This window comes from Myodes glareolus, chromosome 11, assembly GCF_982192425.1.
Source record: "Myodes glareolus chromosome 11, mMyoGla1.1, whole genome shotgun sequence".
Taxonomy (NCBI): domain Eukaryota; kingdom Metazoa; phylum Chordata; class Mammalia; order Rodentia; family Cricetidae; genus Myodes; species Myodes glareolus.
The window spans coordinates 47,057,097-47,076,823 of NC_142036.1; the positions used below are offsets into that span (position 1 = coordinate 47,057,097).

The window sequence follows — 19,727 nt, forward strand, 5'->3', positions numbered from 1 at the left end:
AAAAAAAAAAAAAGGATAAGCAGATTTTCCAGCACTCTAATTAGTTGTCTTCTTAGATTCAGTCACTAAACCTCTTCTGTGTCTGGTTACTGTCCATTTTCCTCTCGCCCCATGAAAGCAGGGCTCGAACCTCCTGCTCACTCTCGGACCTGCCACATAGATTCTCAGTATATTTGTTGAGTCAGTGCCAGAACTTGTCCAGTCCCACAGTGTGCCTTAACTATTGTATGTCTGTGAGGGGAGGGGCTAGGTCTTTGTCCAGTCCCATAGAGCACCTTAACTATTGTATGTCTGGGGGTAGTCTAGGTTTTCCGTTTCTGTCTAACCATAGCTGTTTGGAGGGTATTTCAAGCCTCTTCCCTTCGTGCCATTTCTTTGGTCTCTCCATTGCCATCTTATGAAGCAGTCACCCAGCCCCAGACCCCCACTCTCTGAGAGCCTGCTGAGGCTGCACTGTGCCTGCCCTGTCCCCGCAGGCATATGAATACACTTCAGCTACAAATGGAAGTGACCAGATTCTTACATCGGTGTGAGAGCGCTGGCACCTCGCAGATCACCACTCTGCCTCTGCCAACACTCTTCGGAAATAACCACATGAAGATGGAGGTTGCCTGCAAGGTGCGTGCAGTGTTTCACCTGTGGCAGACTGCTCACCTCCTTCAGAATTCTTATCCCTACTGTAATTATCTGACTGTTTCAGTCGTTTGCTTGATTGCTTCCTCCCCATTGGAATGCGTGGCTCAGGCGGGGGTTAGAGTCCATTTGGTCTCTTGGATCTCTGCTGCTGGGTGCTCAGTAAAGGCTCCACATATATTTAATAACTGAGTAAATGGATTGGGTATGTTGGCTCATATCTATAATCCCAGAAGTAGGGAAGCAGAGGTAAGAGAATCACCATGAATTCAAGGCCAGCCGGATCTACATAGTTAGTTCTAAATCAGCCAGGGCTGTGTAGAGAGACCCTGTCTCTACAAAAACATGATGATAAAAGATAAATAGGGACCCTGATGTTTTTATTGAGAAGTTATTTGAATAATTATTCCTTTAAGCATATCTCCATCTCCCTCTCCCTCCAGGTTATGCTGGGAGGGAAAAATGTGGAAGATGGTTTTGGAATTGCATTCCGTGTTCTACAGGTATGATGTTCTCTACTCTTGATGTTCCATTCAAGACTATGGCAAGGGACCCCGCACCTGACATTCCTGGGAAAGGCTATTCTTTAGAAAATATTCTTGTGTCAGGAAGAGCAGCTTTACATGTCAAAACAGATAACAGAACTGGGTCAGATGCCAAATCCTATGCCTTTTAGCCAAAAGCCAGTCTTAGCATCTCAAAAGATATCTAGGAGCACATGCATGTAAGACAGCTACCCACAACTGGCTCACTACAGAAATGTCACTCACCATCTCAGGAGAGCCTGTCTAGAAGGACTAGCCAGGCTATCTCTCCTAAGTCCTGTGGCGTAAGGGCTAACCGAAGCTGGGTTCAAAGCATTTATCTGGCAGGTTCCAGCAAGTGAGTCTTGATAATCTGTTTCAACACTTGGGTAGCTCTTAACAAACACCAGCCCTGTGCACCATTTCCCAGAGGAAGGTAAGTTAGGGGAGAAAAGACTGGTATTAGTAACTAAGTAGAATGTCTTTAAAAGTCCATGGAGCCAAGCATTGCGGTACACTCTGGAATCTCAGTGTTTGGAAAGTGGGGACAGGAAACTCAGGCACTGAAGACTCTGTCCTGAGAAAAAGAAAGCCCCACGGAAGCAAGTAGGGTGCCCCACTTCATACCAAAAGGAGGCGGCTTTTATACTCACTTCTTAAACGTCTGCCTGATTCCAAAGGGAGACTTTCTTACTTCTGCATGTTTGTTTTATTTGGACTCCCTGTTGTAACTGCAATCCTTTCCCACTGTGGGCGTCTCCCACTGCCTTAAGTCCGTCATCCCACATCTGTCCTAGGACTTCCAGCTGGATGCTGCTGCAACCTACTGCAGAGCTGCCAGGCAGCTGGTGGAGAGGGAGAAGTACGGTGAGATCCGACAGCTGCTCAAATGTGTCAGTGAGTCAGGCATGGCAGCCAAAAGTGACGGCGACACCATCCTCCTCAACTGCCTGGAAGCCTTCAAGAGAATCCCGCCGCAGGTACTCTCACCCCTGGATCTTTTGGGTGTCCACTATCTGCTTGAGGATCACCCCATCCTCATCCTCCTCCTCACTACAAGATCCGTTTCTCTTCCTAACTCTCTGCAATCACGGCCTCACTCTTAGCAACTCTCTCTCTTTGTAGAAGTCATGATTCTGGTGTCTGTCTCCAGAAGGCTCCCCTTGACGTCCTCTTATCTAATAGTGTGTGCACTTGGAAATTCTGTGTTCTAATGAATAGACTAGAGTGGGCTTTGAAACATGCTGCCTTGCAAAACGGTCCTCTATGACATTCCTGTGTCGCAAACAGAGCCACATCCATTTGTGAAAGCTCAGCATGGGCCTCGTAGGAGATGCTCCTTCTGCCCCAGTCCCAAGCTTAGTAATATCATTAGCCATCATTCATTATTCTTATAGTGGGAATTGAGTTAGGGAGAAGAGCAAGCACGCATCCCCACCTTGGAGTCACAGTAGCTGGGCTCAGAATGGATTGAGTTGAGGGTCCCAGCTGGGAGGTGTCTCTTCCTTTCACAGCCGCTATGTCTCTGTTGTACACAGGAGCTGGAGGGACTGATCCAGGCGATACACAGCGATGACAACAAGGTGAGCAGGATGTCTCCTAGCCCTGGTGTTACTGCGTGAATAGCACCGAGGCTTCCCTTGCCCCGCACAGTAGTTCCATGCAGTCTTGTGGTTCGATTTCTTTGTTATCCAGGACCTAGACAGTGGTTTAAAAGCTCCAGATGGAATAGATGGGGCTGATGAACATTGACTGCCCAAACCTTTGCCTTCCCATTTTTTTGTTTGTTTGTTTGTTTTGTTTTTTCAAGACAAGATTTCTCTGTGTAGCTTTGGAGCCTGTCCTGGAACTCACTCTGTCGACCAAGCTAGCCTTGAACTCACAGAAATCCACCTTCCTCTGCCTCCTGATTGCTAGGATTAAAGGCGTGCACCACCACCACCACCACCACCCAGCTGCCTTCCCAATTCCCTATCCCTGAGACTGTTTTTAAATCTGTGTTAGTCTCAGGTCTCTCACCCGATAGCCATAGAGGAAATCTCATTTCCATCTTCAGGCTGACTGATTGGATGAGGTTCCTGGTGGGGAAGGTTTTCCTTATTCTGGAGGGAGAAAGAGTCCAGTAAGAAAAACCCACTGCATTAGCTACTGTTCTTGTTGTTGCTATGACAAAATACTCAACAAGAAGTAAGGAAGGAACGATTAATTCCAACTTAGAATTTAAGGGATAAATTCCACTGTAGTGGGTATGGAAAGGCACAGGGGGCAAGAGGAGGTGGCTGGCTGCTCACATTGCATCCAGAGTTAGAAAACACAGAGAGAAGCTGCGCGGTCTTGGCACAGGCCTCTAATCCCAGCACTCAGGAGGCAGAGGCAGGTGGGTCTCTTTAAGTTTGAGGCCAGCGTGGTCTAGAGCAAGTTCCAGGACAGCTAAGGCTACACAGAGAAACCCTGTCTCAAAAGGAAAAAAAAAAAAGAAGGAAGGAAGGAGGGAGGGAGAGAGAGAGAGGGAGGGAGGGAGGGAGGGAGGAAGGAAGGAAGGAAGGAAGGAAGGAAGGAAGGAAGGAAGGAAGGAAGGAAAAGAAATAAGAGAACAAAAAGTGGGGTCCTAAAACCAATACCAGGTGACCATTTCCTCCAGCAAGGATCCCCCTTCCAAACACCACCACCAGCCATAAACCAGTTGTTCCAATATGTGATCCTGTGAGGGGCATTTCACATTCAAACCAGAACATCCACTCAGCCCTTTGGAGGACAGTGCTCCCTCGAGGCCCGTGAACTCTTCCCTGTTTGGGAAATGACTGGACCTTTTGTTCCGGATCACCTCTGTGAGAAGTGCCAGGCAGCTTATCCTTTGGTCAGAGTCACCAGTTGTGGCTGGTCATGGGACCTATCATCCTGCTGCCCTCAGGAAGGCCTCCAGGCTAGAAGAGCCCTGGAAAAGCAAAGCCAGACCAACTGGCCATCAGGAGCCAGATTTCCCAGCTGTGCAGTCCCTGGTGATGGAGACTAGTGTCAGACAGCAGCTTCTTACACAGCCACGGAGCCGCTCCCACTGCAGTGCCGTCGGTCCCCAGGTGGAACCTGCTGACCATGGTTTTCAGTCTAGATCCTAAGGAGAGCTCGTTCTAGACATTTCTTCACTACTTGTACAACTTCCCAATAAGGCGCTTGGAAAGGGTGAAATCCCCACATTCCAAAATGACGGCTACTTTTGTACAATCCGAATGAGAAACCAAGACTCAACAGTTGTTTCTTTCAGCAGCTATCTAAGGTACTTTGGGGACCTCAGGGCAAGATCTTGCCAGAAACTGGTTTGATCCATTTTTTTTTTAAATCTAGATTCTAGCAAAAACACTCTCTTGGATTTTGCTTGTCAGTTTGTGGTATTTCATATAGGTAGGATTAGCTAGAGCTAGAGGCCTAGATGAGGGCTCACTCCCTACTAACCCCCAACAGCAGTGCCCAATTGCTTCAGTGAGCTCACAACTCACCAGGTTTTTTCTATAGTGGGAAACTATCTGAAATCAAGCCAAAGAGACTTTGGTTAGCAGGGCCCACACACATCCCAAAAAGATGAAGCATTTTTCATGGAGCAAAAAATGTCTCCGATTCAGACATAACTGTTGCGGTAGAAAAGCAGCTGCCAGCGGGAGCTCAGCCACAGCTTGTGGAGGGAGGCCTTGCTAGGGCTTGCTCAGAATGATGGAGGCACTGGTGAAACCGGAGCCAAGGAGAAAAGGGCTCTTGAATCGTGGGACGGACAGCATAGGAGATGCGTTATCCCCCACGCTGAACTGCCTTCCATCCAAACGAGAATATTCCATTCAAGTCTCATGGGGTGAGATCTTAACTGGACCTTTTCTAATCATGTGTATCCATTTTTCTCCCCATGTTATCTGTTAGTGGGGTTTAAATTCAAGACTGGGAATATAGTTCAATGCTAGAGCGCTTGCCTAGCATGCATGGGACTCAGGTTCAGTCCCCAGGGCCACCCACCTAAAGGATTGTTTTTGTTTTAATTCAGCGTGTTAAAAACAGAAAACAGGAATCTGTAAACCCTTTGCAAAGGAAGGTATGATTCTTTACTCATCTACCCAGTCACCCATGTAAGACCCATTGGCTGCACACTGACTGCTTGCTAGGCCCAAAGAGTATATTATCCCTGCTCTCATGAACCTTGTAGTCTAGTCAAGACTATCAGTTAATCAACAAGAAGCTATAAAATCACAGCCTGTGGGCACTGGCAATACTAGTTCTGATTCCAAAAAGAAACTGGAGGAAACTGGATAAAGAGCAGAGTCTGCCTCGCTACCTTGGTTTTTAAAATCTTATTTTATCTGTGATTGCACTTTACATTTGAGCACAAAGCCATGCAATCGCTTGATGTGTAGACCGTTGTTATGAAATAATAGAAGCCAAGAGCCTAGCTATCAGTTTGGTGCGTGAGAAGTACTGTTTACCCACCGGCATTTCCTGGGACTCTTTATGTTCGTTGACCTGCCTTTTCTGATCATTTCTTTTCCAATATCTTGTGCCCAACCAATCACTAGGTCCGAGCCTATCTGACATGTTGCAAACTGCGTTCTGCCTACCTGATCGCTGTGAAGCAAGAACACTCGCAGGCAGCCGCCCTGGTCCAGCAGGTGCAGCAGGCTGCCAAAAGCAGTGGGGACTCTGTGGTTCAAGACATCTGTGCTCAGTGGCTTCTGACAAGCCACTCCCGTGGTGCCCATGGCTCAGGCTCCAGGAAGTGACCCTGGGCAGCAGAACCTAGGAACTGTAGCCTGGGAGCTATGTCCACAGGCGCAATGCCACACAATGCCCTCCATCTCCGTCTTCCTGTGGAGTGGGACTTCTGGCCCTGCCCGAGGTTTGGAGAGAGCAGGTTGGACCCTGCTTGCCTGTGTGGGCAAGAGCAGGTCCTTTCACACAAGTGCCATGAGAAGTTGTAGGATTCGTGTTTGTCTAGAGATAGCCACTTCTTTCTACCTCAGAGTGACTGTGTGTGTGCATGTGTGCACATACGTGTGCATGCTCCTGTGCACTCATGTTTACGCCCAAGCATTTTCTGAACAAACGAGACCCCTCTGCTGAAGAGAGGCACTTTACTTCCTACCTTGTGCTGGTTTTGTGCTGGTTTGCAAACCTTCCCTGCACTTTTGGTTCTTACCCTAGGTCATCCTGTCTGTCCACAGTTCCTCCCCACTGTGCAGACACACTTTAGCGACTCCTCTTAACATGAGGGACTAACAGAGTTACAAAGCAGTGCTAGATAAAGAAATGCTTCTTCTCCCTTTCCAAAACTCAGAGAAGGCCCTGGGAGTGTTTACACCTGTGGACCATGAGAGCTCTCCCGGCAGCACCTCTCACAAGCACAAGGTTTTCAGGTGCGGGCATCTGAAGGCTCTGGTGACAGACAACATAATGGTCAGATCTGGGGAGGCTGAGGCCAGGCCTCATCACATTCATCCAGAGCGGAAGAAAAAGCAGGTCTCTTCAAACACAGGGCTGGCTCTTGTCAGTATCCCTACTGCAAGGCGGATGGGTAAGAACACATGACTTGTCTTTTAGCGTCCGGGGAAAGAAATAGTAGCCAGGATCCTGGGGCTGAACGATCTACCTATGTGACTCTACCTATGTGAGCTGCATTCTTGTTTGTGCCTCTTTAAGAAACCGTTTCTCTATCTCGCGTGCTTTCCTTCAGTCTCCTCGGGACCATGGACTGGAATATGCAAAAACCCGGCTCATGAGGCAGCAGTGCACAGAGGGAATGGGGTTCATGTCACACTTGGGCCTTCAGATGAGTCAGCACAAGGAGGTAACCAATAAGTCCCATCCAATGGTGGGGACAAGATGAAGGGTTAAATATGCATCTGCTTATCTTCCCACCCGAGACAAGTCAGTGCTCAAGAGAAAGACTTTGTCATTCAGTGACTGCTTTACAAATGAGAGCCCCAAAGAAAAGCTTGTAGCCCCGAGTCTCCCACCAGCCAGAGCTCAGCCTACTGGTCTCCCCCTTGCTGCCAAGGCAACAGGAACTGGAAACTTAAATCAGTGTCTCTGGTGCTTAGAAGCCCTGTTCATTTCTTCTGAACCATGTTTTTCTTAACAACTGTTAACAGACACCTGTCAAGAATCCAAGCTGTGGTCCTACTAGAGAAGAAAGGCTAGGGGAAAATACTTGGTCCCTTGAGGGTGCAGTCTGGTGGTGGCTTTCCCTTCCTTGAGTCATAGAACACAGCACCCAGGTCCCGGGAGCCCCCAGTGCCTGGTGTCAGCTTACACTCAAGGCTGTCCTTTTTGCACTGAGAATAAGCACTTTACACACCTGGGTTGTAAGTCTCGCAGCCCTTGATTTAGGGTGTCACACCAGATTTCCCTGACTTTCTCCTAACTTGAACTATAAAATAGGTAACCATTGACCAGGTTAACAGAGAAGAAACTACAGACCTCAGACATCACACTGTGGTCTCCTGCAAAGCAACAGTAACATCAAAACACCTGTACGTGTTGAAGGGTTGTGTGTTCTACAGCCAAGCCACAATAAACTGTCTATTCCACCCACTTCTTAGCTGCATGGCTTTATTTATATAAGTGCGCTTTTTAAAAAAGAAATTGTATGCATGCCTAAATGTCTATATGCTATACCACGTGCTTGCTCGCCTAGCCCCTGTGGAGGCCAGAAGAGGGTATGGGATCCCCTGGAACTGGAGTTACAGGTGGTTGTGAGCTGCCTTTGAGTTGCTGGGAACTGAATTCAAGTCCTGTGTAAGAACAAGTGCTCTTAACCACCTAACCATGTCTCCAGCCCGTGACTTCTGTTTGTTTTGAGACAAGTTCTCGTGTAGGCCAGAATCACTTTGAACTTGCTGTGTAGCTAACGGTGACCTAGAACTCCTGATCCTCTTGCCGACTTGCTCCCTGTTTCCAGACTCTTGGCTTTTGCTCATGTATTTTGTGGAAGCTGACTGACTTTCTCTTGAACAGTTCCTGCACTGGCTGTTCATACAGTTGTGGATTTCTCAAATTCCCAATGTATTAAAAAAAATTACTATGGGCCCCAGAAGTGTCTCATTGGTAAAGCGCTTGCCACACAGGCCTGACAGCCTTAGTTTGGTCCCTGACACCCACACAAAGATGGGAAGAAAGAACTGACTGTTCAAGTTGTCTTCTGACCTCCATATACACAACGTGGCATTAACATGTTTGTACACACGAACATGCACACAATACACATAAGTATTAATAAATTTTAAAACCTTAAGAAGGGGCTGGGCGGTGGTGGCACACACCTTTAATCCCAGCACTTGGGAGGCAACTGAATCTCTGTGAGTTCGAGGCCAGCATGGTCTACAAGAGGATAGGTTCCAGGATAGGCTTCAAAGCCACAGAGAAGCCCTGTCTCGAAAAAAAAAACAAACAAACAAAAAAACAAAAAAGGGGGGGTGGGCTAGGCATGGCAGTGCATGCCCTTAATCTCAGCACTCAGGAGGCAGAGGCAGAAGGATCTCTGTGAGTTTAATGCCAGCCTCGTCTCTCACCTACATAGTGAGTTCCAGGACAACCAGCACTAAAGAGTGAGACCCTGTCTCAAAAAAGAAAAGAAGAAGAGGAGGAGGAGGAGGAGGAGGAGGAGGAGAAGAAGAGGAAGAAGAAGAAGAAGAAGAAGAAGAAGAAGAAGAAGAAGAGGAGGAGGAGGAGGAGGAGGAGGAGGAGGAGGAGGAGGAGGAGGAGGAGGAGGAGGAGGAGTATTGGCTGTTTTTCCAGAGAAGGACAAAGGGACAGAAGAGAGGACAGAGCTTTGGATGGCCTGTGACCATGGCGAAAATAGCCTCCCAGGAGATAACTTCAGTGAGTGAGGAGTAAAGGATGGGGACAGTGGCTGGGGCATCCCCTAATTTGCACTAAACAGCACATTCTTATCCCAAAACCCTTAGTTCAAGTCTTAGTGATCATATGCAGAAGCACAGTTCTGCCGTAAAGATCCTAGAACTATGTCTAATTCCCATATGGACCGCTGGGAGAAGGCTTCTGCAGGGAACTGTGTCAAGGGTCACACCAGTGATAAGTCAAGCGTCTGGACCTAGAAACCGTCTTCAAATAAGGTGAGATAGAAAGTAGGATAGAGAGGGAGTCCTCCCTGCTGCTGAGCTCAGAGAGAGCTGTCAGACTGTGGCAGACTACAACCTGACCAGGAGGGCCTCCCAACAACACCAGATCCAGGGAATATGACGCCCACTTCTCTCCACCATGGGCACCAGACATACATATGGTGCACAGACATATATGCAAGCAAAACATTCACACACATAAAATAAGTTTATTGTCATAAATTATTGTTTTATTAGTGCATTAGAAATATGGTTTGAAAATACAGCAGTTGCCTGGTATGTGTAAAGTCCTATTCCACCTAATTCCACCATAAAAAATAAACTCAATTTAGAATCCTCTTAGTGTTCCCTCTACCACTAGGAAATTCATTTTTAAAGATTTATTTATTTATTATGTATACAGTAGTCTGTCTGCATGTATGCCTGCAGGTCAGAAGAGGGCACCAGATCTCATTACATATGGTTGTGAACCACCATGTGGTTGCTGGGAATTGAACTCAGGACCTTTGGAAGAGCAGGCAGTGCTCTTAGCCACTGAGCCATCTCTCATGCCTACTTTAGGTGAAGGGGTGGAGATCGGTGATACAGTAGGAGCAGGAATATGAGTGAAGAGTCCTCCCATCTCTGTCCCACGGCCCGTTCCCTCCCAGAGGTGACCAATATCTAGTGTTCAGTCCCAGAGTGGGGGTGCAGGGGTATTTTGCCACAACAGATTGTCCTACAGTGAATTATCCTGAATTGCTGAGTAAGAGGATATGTGCATTTGGTCAATAATTCCCGCCACTTCCATAGCAATTTCCTTTCCCACCAGTGGGGTAGAGAGTGCTCACCCTACCATTCCCACCATTCTTGTCCCCCAATAATTCATAAACTAGATGGATTTTTTGTTTGTTTTTGAGATAGGGTCTCATTTTCATCAATTCTTGCTCAGGTAGTGGGAGACAGATAGCATCCTGAGACCTTCTTAAAACTTAGTTGCCATTTTTCAGACTTTATGATTCCTAGCATAACAACAACAACAACAACAACAAAAAAGTCCAATTATAATTTTACTATCAAATGATCTATGGATTAAAAATCAACTACCTGTGTAGTATTTGAGAAAAACAAAACTCAAGGTTAAACCCGCTTCTCATTCTCTCGGGGCACACGTTTGCAGGAGGACACCTGAGCTGAGAGCATTCGCATCGCTGCTGTTGCCATCGTTCCCCAGAAATGTGAGCCTCTCCGATTTCTCATTCAAAACAAAAACAAATGGGGCAAACACACGCTAAGGATGGAAGGAGCTCTGAAAACATCTGGTGTGGCCATGACACGAAGACATGTCGCAACAAAGAGTATGGAAACATTCCACCTGAATGCAGGACAGACGAGCGCTAGGTTTAGAAACCCGAGACAGGCTAGGCTGCCAGCTGTCTTTGGCTGAGGCTTAGGCAAAGTAGATCACAGGCAATTAGACTCGTAATACCCAGGCAAGCAAATATCAATAGTCACATTACCCTGGCAGAAACGGGCTCCTCTTGGTCTAACACTCTCTCCTATGTTGCATTATTTTTTTGGGGGGGGGGGGGATGTGGAAAAAACATATATTCATTTCACCTAGGGTACTGATGATAGAACAAAGAAATAATCCCACTCAAGGGAACCAGTGAGCTTATTGGGGTTACTAAGAGAAGCATAGGGAGGTCTCTGGCAAGTGTATCACTGAAGAGACCACTGTGGCATGGGCAATGACTCATAAAAACTCCCCCATCTCCTGGTAACACCTCCATTGGACTGTTTGTCTCTGTGAAATTGACTATTTGTATGTAGGTAGCAAAACACCAAATATAGAAGTCATTTCCTGAGATAGAAAAAATATTTGTGCTGGGCAGTGGTGGTGCACACTTTTAATTTCAGCTCTCAGGAGGCAGAGACAGGCAGATCTCTGTGAGTTCGAGGGCAGCATAGTCTACAAGAGCTACTTCCAGAACAGGCTCCAAAGCTACAAAGAAACCCTGTCTTGAAAGAGCAAACAAAAAAGATTATTTGTAAGAAAGTGGACAAAATGAAACATGCTTAAATCAAATCTGAAATGGTACTTAGATGAAAGCAAGAAATAAATGTTATAAAATAAGTATATGCTATTTTATAAATCAGACATGGCTATGATACTCAGCTGAACATCACTGGTCCTCGTGTTCTCATCCTTCCTGCTCTATACAGAACATCTAGTGCACAACTCAAGGACTTGAGGAGCAGTGGAGCCACTGATATTTTAAATTTTTTTTAAAAGAAAACAAACTCTTTTTTCCCTATATATACCAATCCAAGTTCCCACTCCCTTCCCTCTTCCCATTTGCTCCACATACCCTCCCACCCCACCCCCATCCTCAGAGAGGGTAAGGTGCATTGCTTTGGGGAAGGTCCAAGGCCTTCCCTACTGTATCTAGGCAGGGCAAGGTATCCAACCAAAGAGAATAGGTTTTCAAAAAGCCAGTACATGCCGTAGGGATAAATCCTGGACTGAGCTCCCAAAGTCCAGTTGAAGAGTGGGAGGAGTGAGAATATGAGCAGAGAGGTCAAGACCATGATGGGGACACCCACTGAAACAGTCTACCTGGGCTGATGGGAGCTCAAAAACTCCAGCTAGACTGGGAAGGAACAAGCATAGAACCAAACTAGTCTGGTACCCACCTCTGAATGTGGGTGACAGTTGTCTGGCTGGGGCAGACTGAGGGGCCACTGGCAGTGGCACTGATTTTTTTTTAAGATTTTATTTATTTTATGTATTGTATAGGTGATTTGCCTGCATGTGTGTCTGCACCACATACACACTTGGGACCCTCAGAGGTCAGAAGAGGGCATAAGAGTCCCTGGAACTGAAGTTGTAAGCTTTCATGTAGGTGTTTGGAATTGACCCCAGGTCCTCTGGAACTGACCCCAGGTCCTCTGGAACTGACCCCAGGTCCTCTGGAACTGACCCCAGGTCCTCTGGAACTGACCCCAGGTCCTCTGGAACTGACCCCAGGTCCTCTGGAACTGACCCCAGGTCCTCTGGAACTGACCCCAGGTCCTCTGGAACTGACCCCAGGTCCTCTGGAACTGACCCCAGGTCCTCTGGAACTGACCCCAGGTCCTCTGCAGGAGCAGCAAGTGCTCTTAACTGTGGCGCCATCATCTCTCGGGCCCCTCTATTGGTCTTTAATGGTTGTGTGACACAGGCCACTCTGTCTCTTCTCTAGATTGTGACATAAACAAGAAATAAACTTTTACTGTAGTAAGCCACTGAAATTCAGGGTTGTTCCTTTTTCCAGTTACCCTTCTTCTACTATAATAAGCCGGCCTTGTGTTCTATGTCTTCTTGGCTGATTGTTTTAGCTAATAAAGATCATAAAGACCACAGACTGAACATATTGTATAAAATTTGGATGAACTCCTACGAAGGTATACTAAGGCTATTAAGAGTCTCTGTACTGGGTCGGGCAGTGATGGATGCCTTTAATCCCACCACTCTGCAGGCAGAGTGGTTCTGTGAGTTCAAGGCCAACCTGGTCTACAGAGTGAGTTCCAGGTCAGCCAGAGCTACACAGAGAAACCCTATCTCAAAAAAAAAAATCTCTGTGTTATAATGTTCACTTCTGTGGGTGTCCCCATAATGCTCTTGACCTTTTTGCTCATGTTCTCACTCCTCCCACTCTTTGACTAGACTTTGGGAGCTCAGCCCAGTGCTCCACTGTGGGACTCTACCTCTGTTTCCATCAGTTGCTGGATGAAGGTTTTATGGTGACATTTAAGGTAGTCATCAATCTGACTACAGGGCAAGGCCTGTTCGAGCACCTTCTCCACTAATGCTTAGGGTCTTAGATAAAGTTATTCTTGTGGATTCCTGGGAATTTCTCTAGTGCCAGGTTTCTTGCTAGCCCCATAATGGCTCCCTGAATCTTTCCTTGCTCTCAGTCTCTGTCCTCCCATCTTGACTATCCTGTTCCCTCAAGTTCTCCTCCCCTCCCCTTCTTCCCTCCTTCTCTCCTTCTGCCCTCCCTTCTCCCCTGACCCCCATGCTCCCAGTTTTCTCAGGAAATCTTTTATTTTCCCTTCCCAGGGGAATCTATATATGTTACTCTTAGGGTTCTCCTTGTTTCTTAGCTTCTGTGAGGTCTTGGATTTCAGCCTCGTTATCCTTTGCTTTACAGCTAGTATCCATGTATGAGTAAGTACATACCATATCTTTCTGGATCTGGGTTACCTCACTCAGGATGTTTCCTCCTAGTTCCATCCATTTGCATGCAAATTTCAAGGTATCATTGTTTTTTACTACTGAGTAGTACTCCATTATGTAAATGTACCACATTTTCTTTATTCATTCTTTGGTTGAGGGACATCTAGATTGTTTCCAGGTTCTGGCTATTACAAATAATGCTGCTGTGAACACAGTTGAACAAATGTCCTTGTGGTATGATTGAGCATCCTTTGAGTATACGCTCAAAAGTGGTATTGTTGGGTCCTGAGGTAGGTTGATTCCCAATTTTCTGAGAAACCACCATACTGATTTCCAGAGTGATTGTACAAGTTTGCATTCCCACCAGGAGGAATGTTCCCCTTCCTCTGCATCCTCTCCAGCATAAGTTATCATTGGTGTTTTTGATCTTAGCTGTTCTGACTAAGATGGTATCTCAGAGTCATTTTGATTTGCATTTCCCTGATAGCTAAGGATGTTGAACACTTCTTTAAGTGTCTTTTGACCATTTGTGATTCTTTTGTTGAGAATTCTCTATTTAGATCCATACCCCATCTTTTAATTGGATTATTTGGAATTTTGATGTCTTATTTCTTGAGTTCTTTATATATTTTGGAGATTAGTCCTCTGTCTGATGTGGGGTTGATGAAGATCTTTTCCCATTTAGTAGGCTGCCTTTTTGTGGGGACACCCACTGTAACAGCTTACCTGAGCTAATGGGAGCTCACCAACTCAAACTGATCGGGGAAGAACCAGCATAGGACCAAATTAGACCCTCTGAATATGGGTGACAGTTGTATGACTGGGGCAGACTGCAGGGCTACTGGCAGTGGCCCCAGGATTTACCCCTAATGCTTGTACTGGCTTTTTGGGAACCTGTTCTCTTTGGATGAATACCTTGCTCAGCCTAGATATAGTAGGGAGGGCCTTGGACCTTCCTCAAAGCAATGTGCCTTACCCTCTCTGAGGAGTGGATGGGGGTGGGGGAGGAAGGTAGAGCGAATGGGAGGAGGGGAGGGAGTGGGAACTGGGATTGGTATGTAAAATGAAAAACGATAGTTTGTTTTCTTTTTTAAAAAAAGAAAAAATGTTCACTTCTAATAATCAGTTAACCACATACCGATACATACTGATACTGATAACTGAAGTGAAGCAGGTGTCAAACTCTCATTTGGAAGATGAAGAAATTGAGAATGATGAAAGTAAATCAGGAAATCAGGTATGGTGGCAAACGTTGGTAACCCCAGAAGGATGGCAAGTTCAAGCCGGGTACATATAGCAAGTTCTAAGTCAGTCTGTAATATATATTGAGGATCTCTCTCTCTCTCTCTCTCTCTCTCTCTCTCTCTCTCTCTCTCAAAAAAAAAAAAAAGTCTGCTTCACACTGGTCATAAATTAAAATGGCTCAATATTAGAAATGTTCTATAGTTCAACTTAATGCCACTGTATCAGGCCACAAACCAGATTCAGCATGTCAGCTTAATTGCTGGGCCAGCTCAGCTCCACTCATGGACCCAGGGTGCTTTTAGCCCATTCAGGCATCACATTCAGCCATGACAGCATGCAATAGAAAACAAATTTCTTCCTATGCCTTACTTTTTTGTTTCTTTGTTTTGTTCTGTGTTTTGTTTTTTGAGAGTGGTTTCTCTGTACAGCCTTGGCTGTCCTGGAACTCACTCCATAGACCAGGCTGCCGTCAAACTCACAAAGATCCACCTGCCTCTGCCTCCTGAGTGCTGGGAGTGAGCCACCACTGCCCAGCTCTATGCCTCACTTTTTACATTTACACTTCATGTACTTATTCATTCATTAAATGTTGAGACACAGTCTTGCTATATAGCCAGAGAGGTCTGAGAACTCCTTACATGGTCTTATCTGGCCTTAAACTTACCATCTTTATACACAACCTCCCGTGTACTGGATTTAGTTACAGACATACACCATCACACCCACCTGCCTGACTTTTTAATCACTTAATTAGGAAACATTTTCCAAAACTACCAAAACTCTTTCCTGTGTCCCATTGGCCATTATGTGCCACATGACTTTTCTATAACCAATCGCTTGCTAGGAAAAGGTCATCATCGTGATTGTCTTGGACCAGTGCTCCAGAGTCTCACGAACATATCAGAAACATCTGAGAAATTTGACAACACTTTGCCAAGACCAGAGCAATCACATATGAGTCCTGGTGCTTGGACGGTCTGTTTACAATGTGGGCAGAGGTGAGGACACTGAAACAAGTCAAAGTCACAAAAGGGAGAGCCTAGAGCATGACTGTGGGTTGGCATATTTTAGCTTTCTCATAGCTATGACAAAATACCTCCGGGAAACAACCCAATGGAGGAAGGCTTTATTTGGGGGTTCATGGTTTCAGAGGGCTCAGTCCATGGTTGCTTGCCCGCATGCTCTTAGGCAGTACAAGTGGTAGCTTCACAGTGGTGGAAGGGTGTGATAGGGGATTCTTCACCCAGTAACATAGAGGAAGTGGGCAGTGAAGGAACTAGGAACCAGGCAGAGACTTCAAAGGCATACCCCCAGTCAAGTACTTCCTCCAACAAGGTTCCACTTCGTCAAGTTTGCAGAACCTTCCCCAAAATAAACTTATAAACTGGACAAGAAGTCTGAGTCTGAAGAAGAAAATTTGAATAAATTGTACATTTTTCTGGAGTTTCCTACAATTACATATGGATATGTTATTATAAAATATAAATCTTATCACAAAATACACATTTGTCATTCTGAAATCCATCTATCCATGTATGGTTAATTTTTAAATAATATAAATAATACAATTGTTTATGGAACAACAACCCCAAAAGCAATAGCACTCCATATATATTTATACCGGATGTTTTAGGATTTTATATTGCTGTGAGGAAATACCATGACCATGGCAACTCTTATAAAGGAAAGCATTTAATTGGGCTGGCTTACAATTTATAGGCTTAGTCCATTATCGGAATGATGGGAAGCAGGGCAGCGTGAAGGTAGTTGTGGTGTTAAAGTAGCTGAGAATTCTACATCTGGATCTACAAGCAGCAGGAGGGTGAACCACGTGGCCTGGTTTGAGTTTCTGAAGCCTCAAAACCCACCCTCAATGACACACTTCCTCCAAGGTCACACCCTATGAATCCATGGGGGTCATTTTCATTCAAACCACCACACTGAAGATTCTTTTTTTTTTCCCAGTTGAGGAACTTTGGAACTGTTTCTTGCTAGTTCAGTGTCTCCTTCCATACACATTCTAAGATCACTGTAGATGCTAAGAAGTAAAGAACAAAAGAGGGAGGGTCGGGAGGAGGACCCAAGAAAGGGGCTTGGGGAAGTCCAGGAAGATGGCTGGGTTGCTCAGATTTTCATTGATGTTTCAAATTCCTGGAGAAACAATTTCAGAGGAGGAACCAATTTGGTTCAGACTGTGGTTGACAGGCTCCTTTGTTTCTGGGCGTTGATGAGACAGACTGCCGTGATACTAGGACATAGCAGAGAAAAACAAGCACTCTACCAACTTAGCTACGTCCCCAGCAACCACAAACCCTTTGACCTGTATGGGGCGGTGGCTGGCGTCCCCTTCATGGTGTCCTCTAGCTGGAGCTTTCTTGAGTTTGAGCAAAGCGTTCCTTTGTTGTTGTTGTTGTCCTGAGTCTGTTCAATGTGTGTGTGTGTGTGTGTGTTATAACTAGAAGAGGATAAATACACGGAAGTCTGTCCTCTAAGGCTTGGGATGCTTGGTGGCATTGGATGCAGAGTCAAGTTAGACTTGAGCCTGGTGACAGCCAAGATCACCTGTGGCATTCGGTAGGTCATCATTTCGGCACACTGACACACTTTCTCACTTGCATAAGTCTCTTCGGGTTCCTTGTCTCTTATTTTTCCGGGTGTTATTTTAAAGAAATCTGGGAGAGTCTGTCAGGCAAGCTAAGGGGGGAAAGATTTGTACTAGTGAGCTAGCCTAGCTAAGGGCGTCGGAGCCTCAGAGGATCCAGGAGTAATGAAGACAAGGGAACTGGAACAGTCAGAAAGAAGTGGGGAGTACTGTCACCCCTGAGCCCTTCTCATCTAGCATCCAGTTTCCCAGGTTCCAGGGAGCCCTTTGTCGAGACCGGATGCCATGTCCATATCCAAACACAAAAAAGCCAAAGGAAAACCTTCTCTGTGGTCACAGTAGAGTGCCAAGATGGACAGGTCAACGTCTCCACCACTGATAGCAGCATTATTGATGTGGGATCAAGACTTTGGGTCACTTGATTATTAACTCTGGGAAAGTCTCTTCTGGAAAAACCAAGGCTAACACTTCCTTCTTGTCCTACGTTGGACAATATTTTGGATGCTGGGAGGAAGCTGTGGAGAGCCTAGAGGCTTATTGCTGAGGGAGGCTCTGGCTCAAAGGAGCACAGGAACGACAGGGGAAATGGTGGAGTCCAGCATCTGCTACATCTAAAGAATGATCCATGATAGCCTTTCGGTTTCAGATGAGTAAGAATGTTAAATGTACAGCAAACAAAAAGTAGAAGAAAAATAGCATGTCAGAACATCAGATTAGGCTCTTCCACCACCTGGCAGAATACAGTCAAGAAAATAGTCAGTCGGAGTCTCTGATTTACACTGAGGTCCCAAGCAGAATGCATTCCTTTCAGGTGAGACTTCCAATCAGCCGTTTGCACAAGCATTTTTATATTCTACGATTGCCTTCCAGCTGTTCTCAAGGGCACAGTGTCTCGTTAGCTGACTCGCTCTCCTGTTCTCAGGGGTATCATGTTTTCCTTCTTGGACTGTTTTGCTGCCATCTTTTCTCCTTGACACAAGGTCAGTCTGTCCTGGACAGTGAGTTTTAGGGGACCTTTTGGGGACAAACATAATTGGGTCTGAAATGGAGGGAGAACTATCTTGCAGAGCCAGCTCCAAACTTCATGTGGCCATTTACAAACATAATTTCCGTTCCAGCATCTAATGCCAATTTCAGTCTGAGTATGATGCCTTGGGTGGGGGAACCAGAGAGCAGCAAGCTTCCTGCAGCCCACACATGGCTTTGCCCCTTCTGCATCTATTTAACCCCCTGTTATATATGTGAACTCCACCTCAGGCTTGTCCCCTGCACCCCAGTTCCCACTGCATCTTTTAGATCTCTTAGACCCTGCAGATGTGTCTGGGACTCATGTGTGAACTGTCTCTCTCTCTCTCTCTCTCTCTCTCTCTCTCTCTCTCTCTCTCTCACACACACACACACACACACACACACACACACACACACACTCATGCCATGCTTTGCTGCCCAAAGAATAGCTAGGTGTGCCTGTCTCCCACCTTCCATGATTCCTAGTCTCTGTTCCTGTTCCCAGCACTGAGAGGACGTTCAGGGTCATCACCAATGCAGTGCAGTAGGTCCTCTGTCTCTTCTGTCTTGTCTTGACCTTGTTTATATTCTAGCTTAGACTGCTCAAAGCCCTGAGTGCAGCATCACACACAAACACACACTCATACGCGAACACTCACACACATTCACACGCACAAGCACACACATGCAAACACACTTATATGCACACACTCACATGCAAACACGCACTCACACATTCATATGCAAACACACACTGACATGCACACGCTTACACTCCACGCCCACACAAATGCACACACCCACATGTAAACACCCACGTGCACATACACACACAAGCAAACACTTGTGCACACACACACACTCACATTACACAGATAGAGAGATAGAGAATTAATAGTAAAAGATTTATAAAGGCTACTTCCAGGGGCAAGAAGGTAAGTGTGGATAATGGGGATAAATATGATCAAAGTACCTCATACACATGTGAAAATATCATAAATAAACCCATTGTTTTATACAGTTAATAAATACCTATAAGAATTTTAAAGTCATGTTACATTAAAGAAAAGAGTAGATGCCCTTCAGATCTAGGATCAATAAACATGACTTCTTGGGCCAATGGCTTGTAATATTGGCCACATCTGCCTACCTGATGCGGGAGAATTGTCTGTATTCTGTCAATCATATTTTAATAAAACGCTGATTGGCCAGGCAGGCAGTATAGGTGGGAAAACCAGACAGGAAGTAGAGGTGATGCAATGAGAATAGGAGTATTCTGGAAAGCAGGAAGCCATTCCTTCACTCCTGCGCAGATCACTGAAGAGGCAGCATTTAACTTGCCCAGCTGAGAAAGGTACGGAGCCATGTGCTAAAGTAGATAAGGATAATGGGGTAACATA

General features: G+C 45.9%; 1 protein-coding gene across 3 annotated transcripts in view; it reads left to right on the forward strand.

The window, feature by feature from the left end:
• Zfyve26 (zinc finger FYVE-type containing 26) overlaps positions 1 to 7,724 on the forward strand; it is a 61,184-nt gene extending 53,460 nt beyond the window's left edge. For all 3 annotated transcript variants that reach the window (XM_048415725.3, XM_048415726.3, XM_048415727.3), the window contains exons 38-42: positions 477 to 618; positions 1,077 to 1,136; positions 1,955 to 2,137; positions 2,696 to 2,740; positions 5,711 to 7,724. In XM_048415725.3, coding sequence (XP_048271682.3) covers positions 477 to 618; positions 1,077 to 1,136; positions 1,955 to 2,137; positions 2,696 to 2,740; positions 5,711 to 5,914 — 634 coding nt within the window. In that variant the 3' untranslated portion in view covers positions 5,915 to 7,724. The remainder of the gene's footprint in view (positions 1 to 476; positions 619 to 1,076; positions 1,137 to 1,954; positions 2,138 to 2,695; positions 2,741 to 5,710) is intronic.
• Positions 7,725 to 19,727: the final 12,003 nt, after the last annotated feature.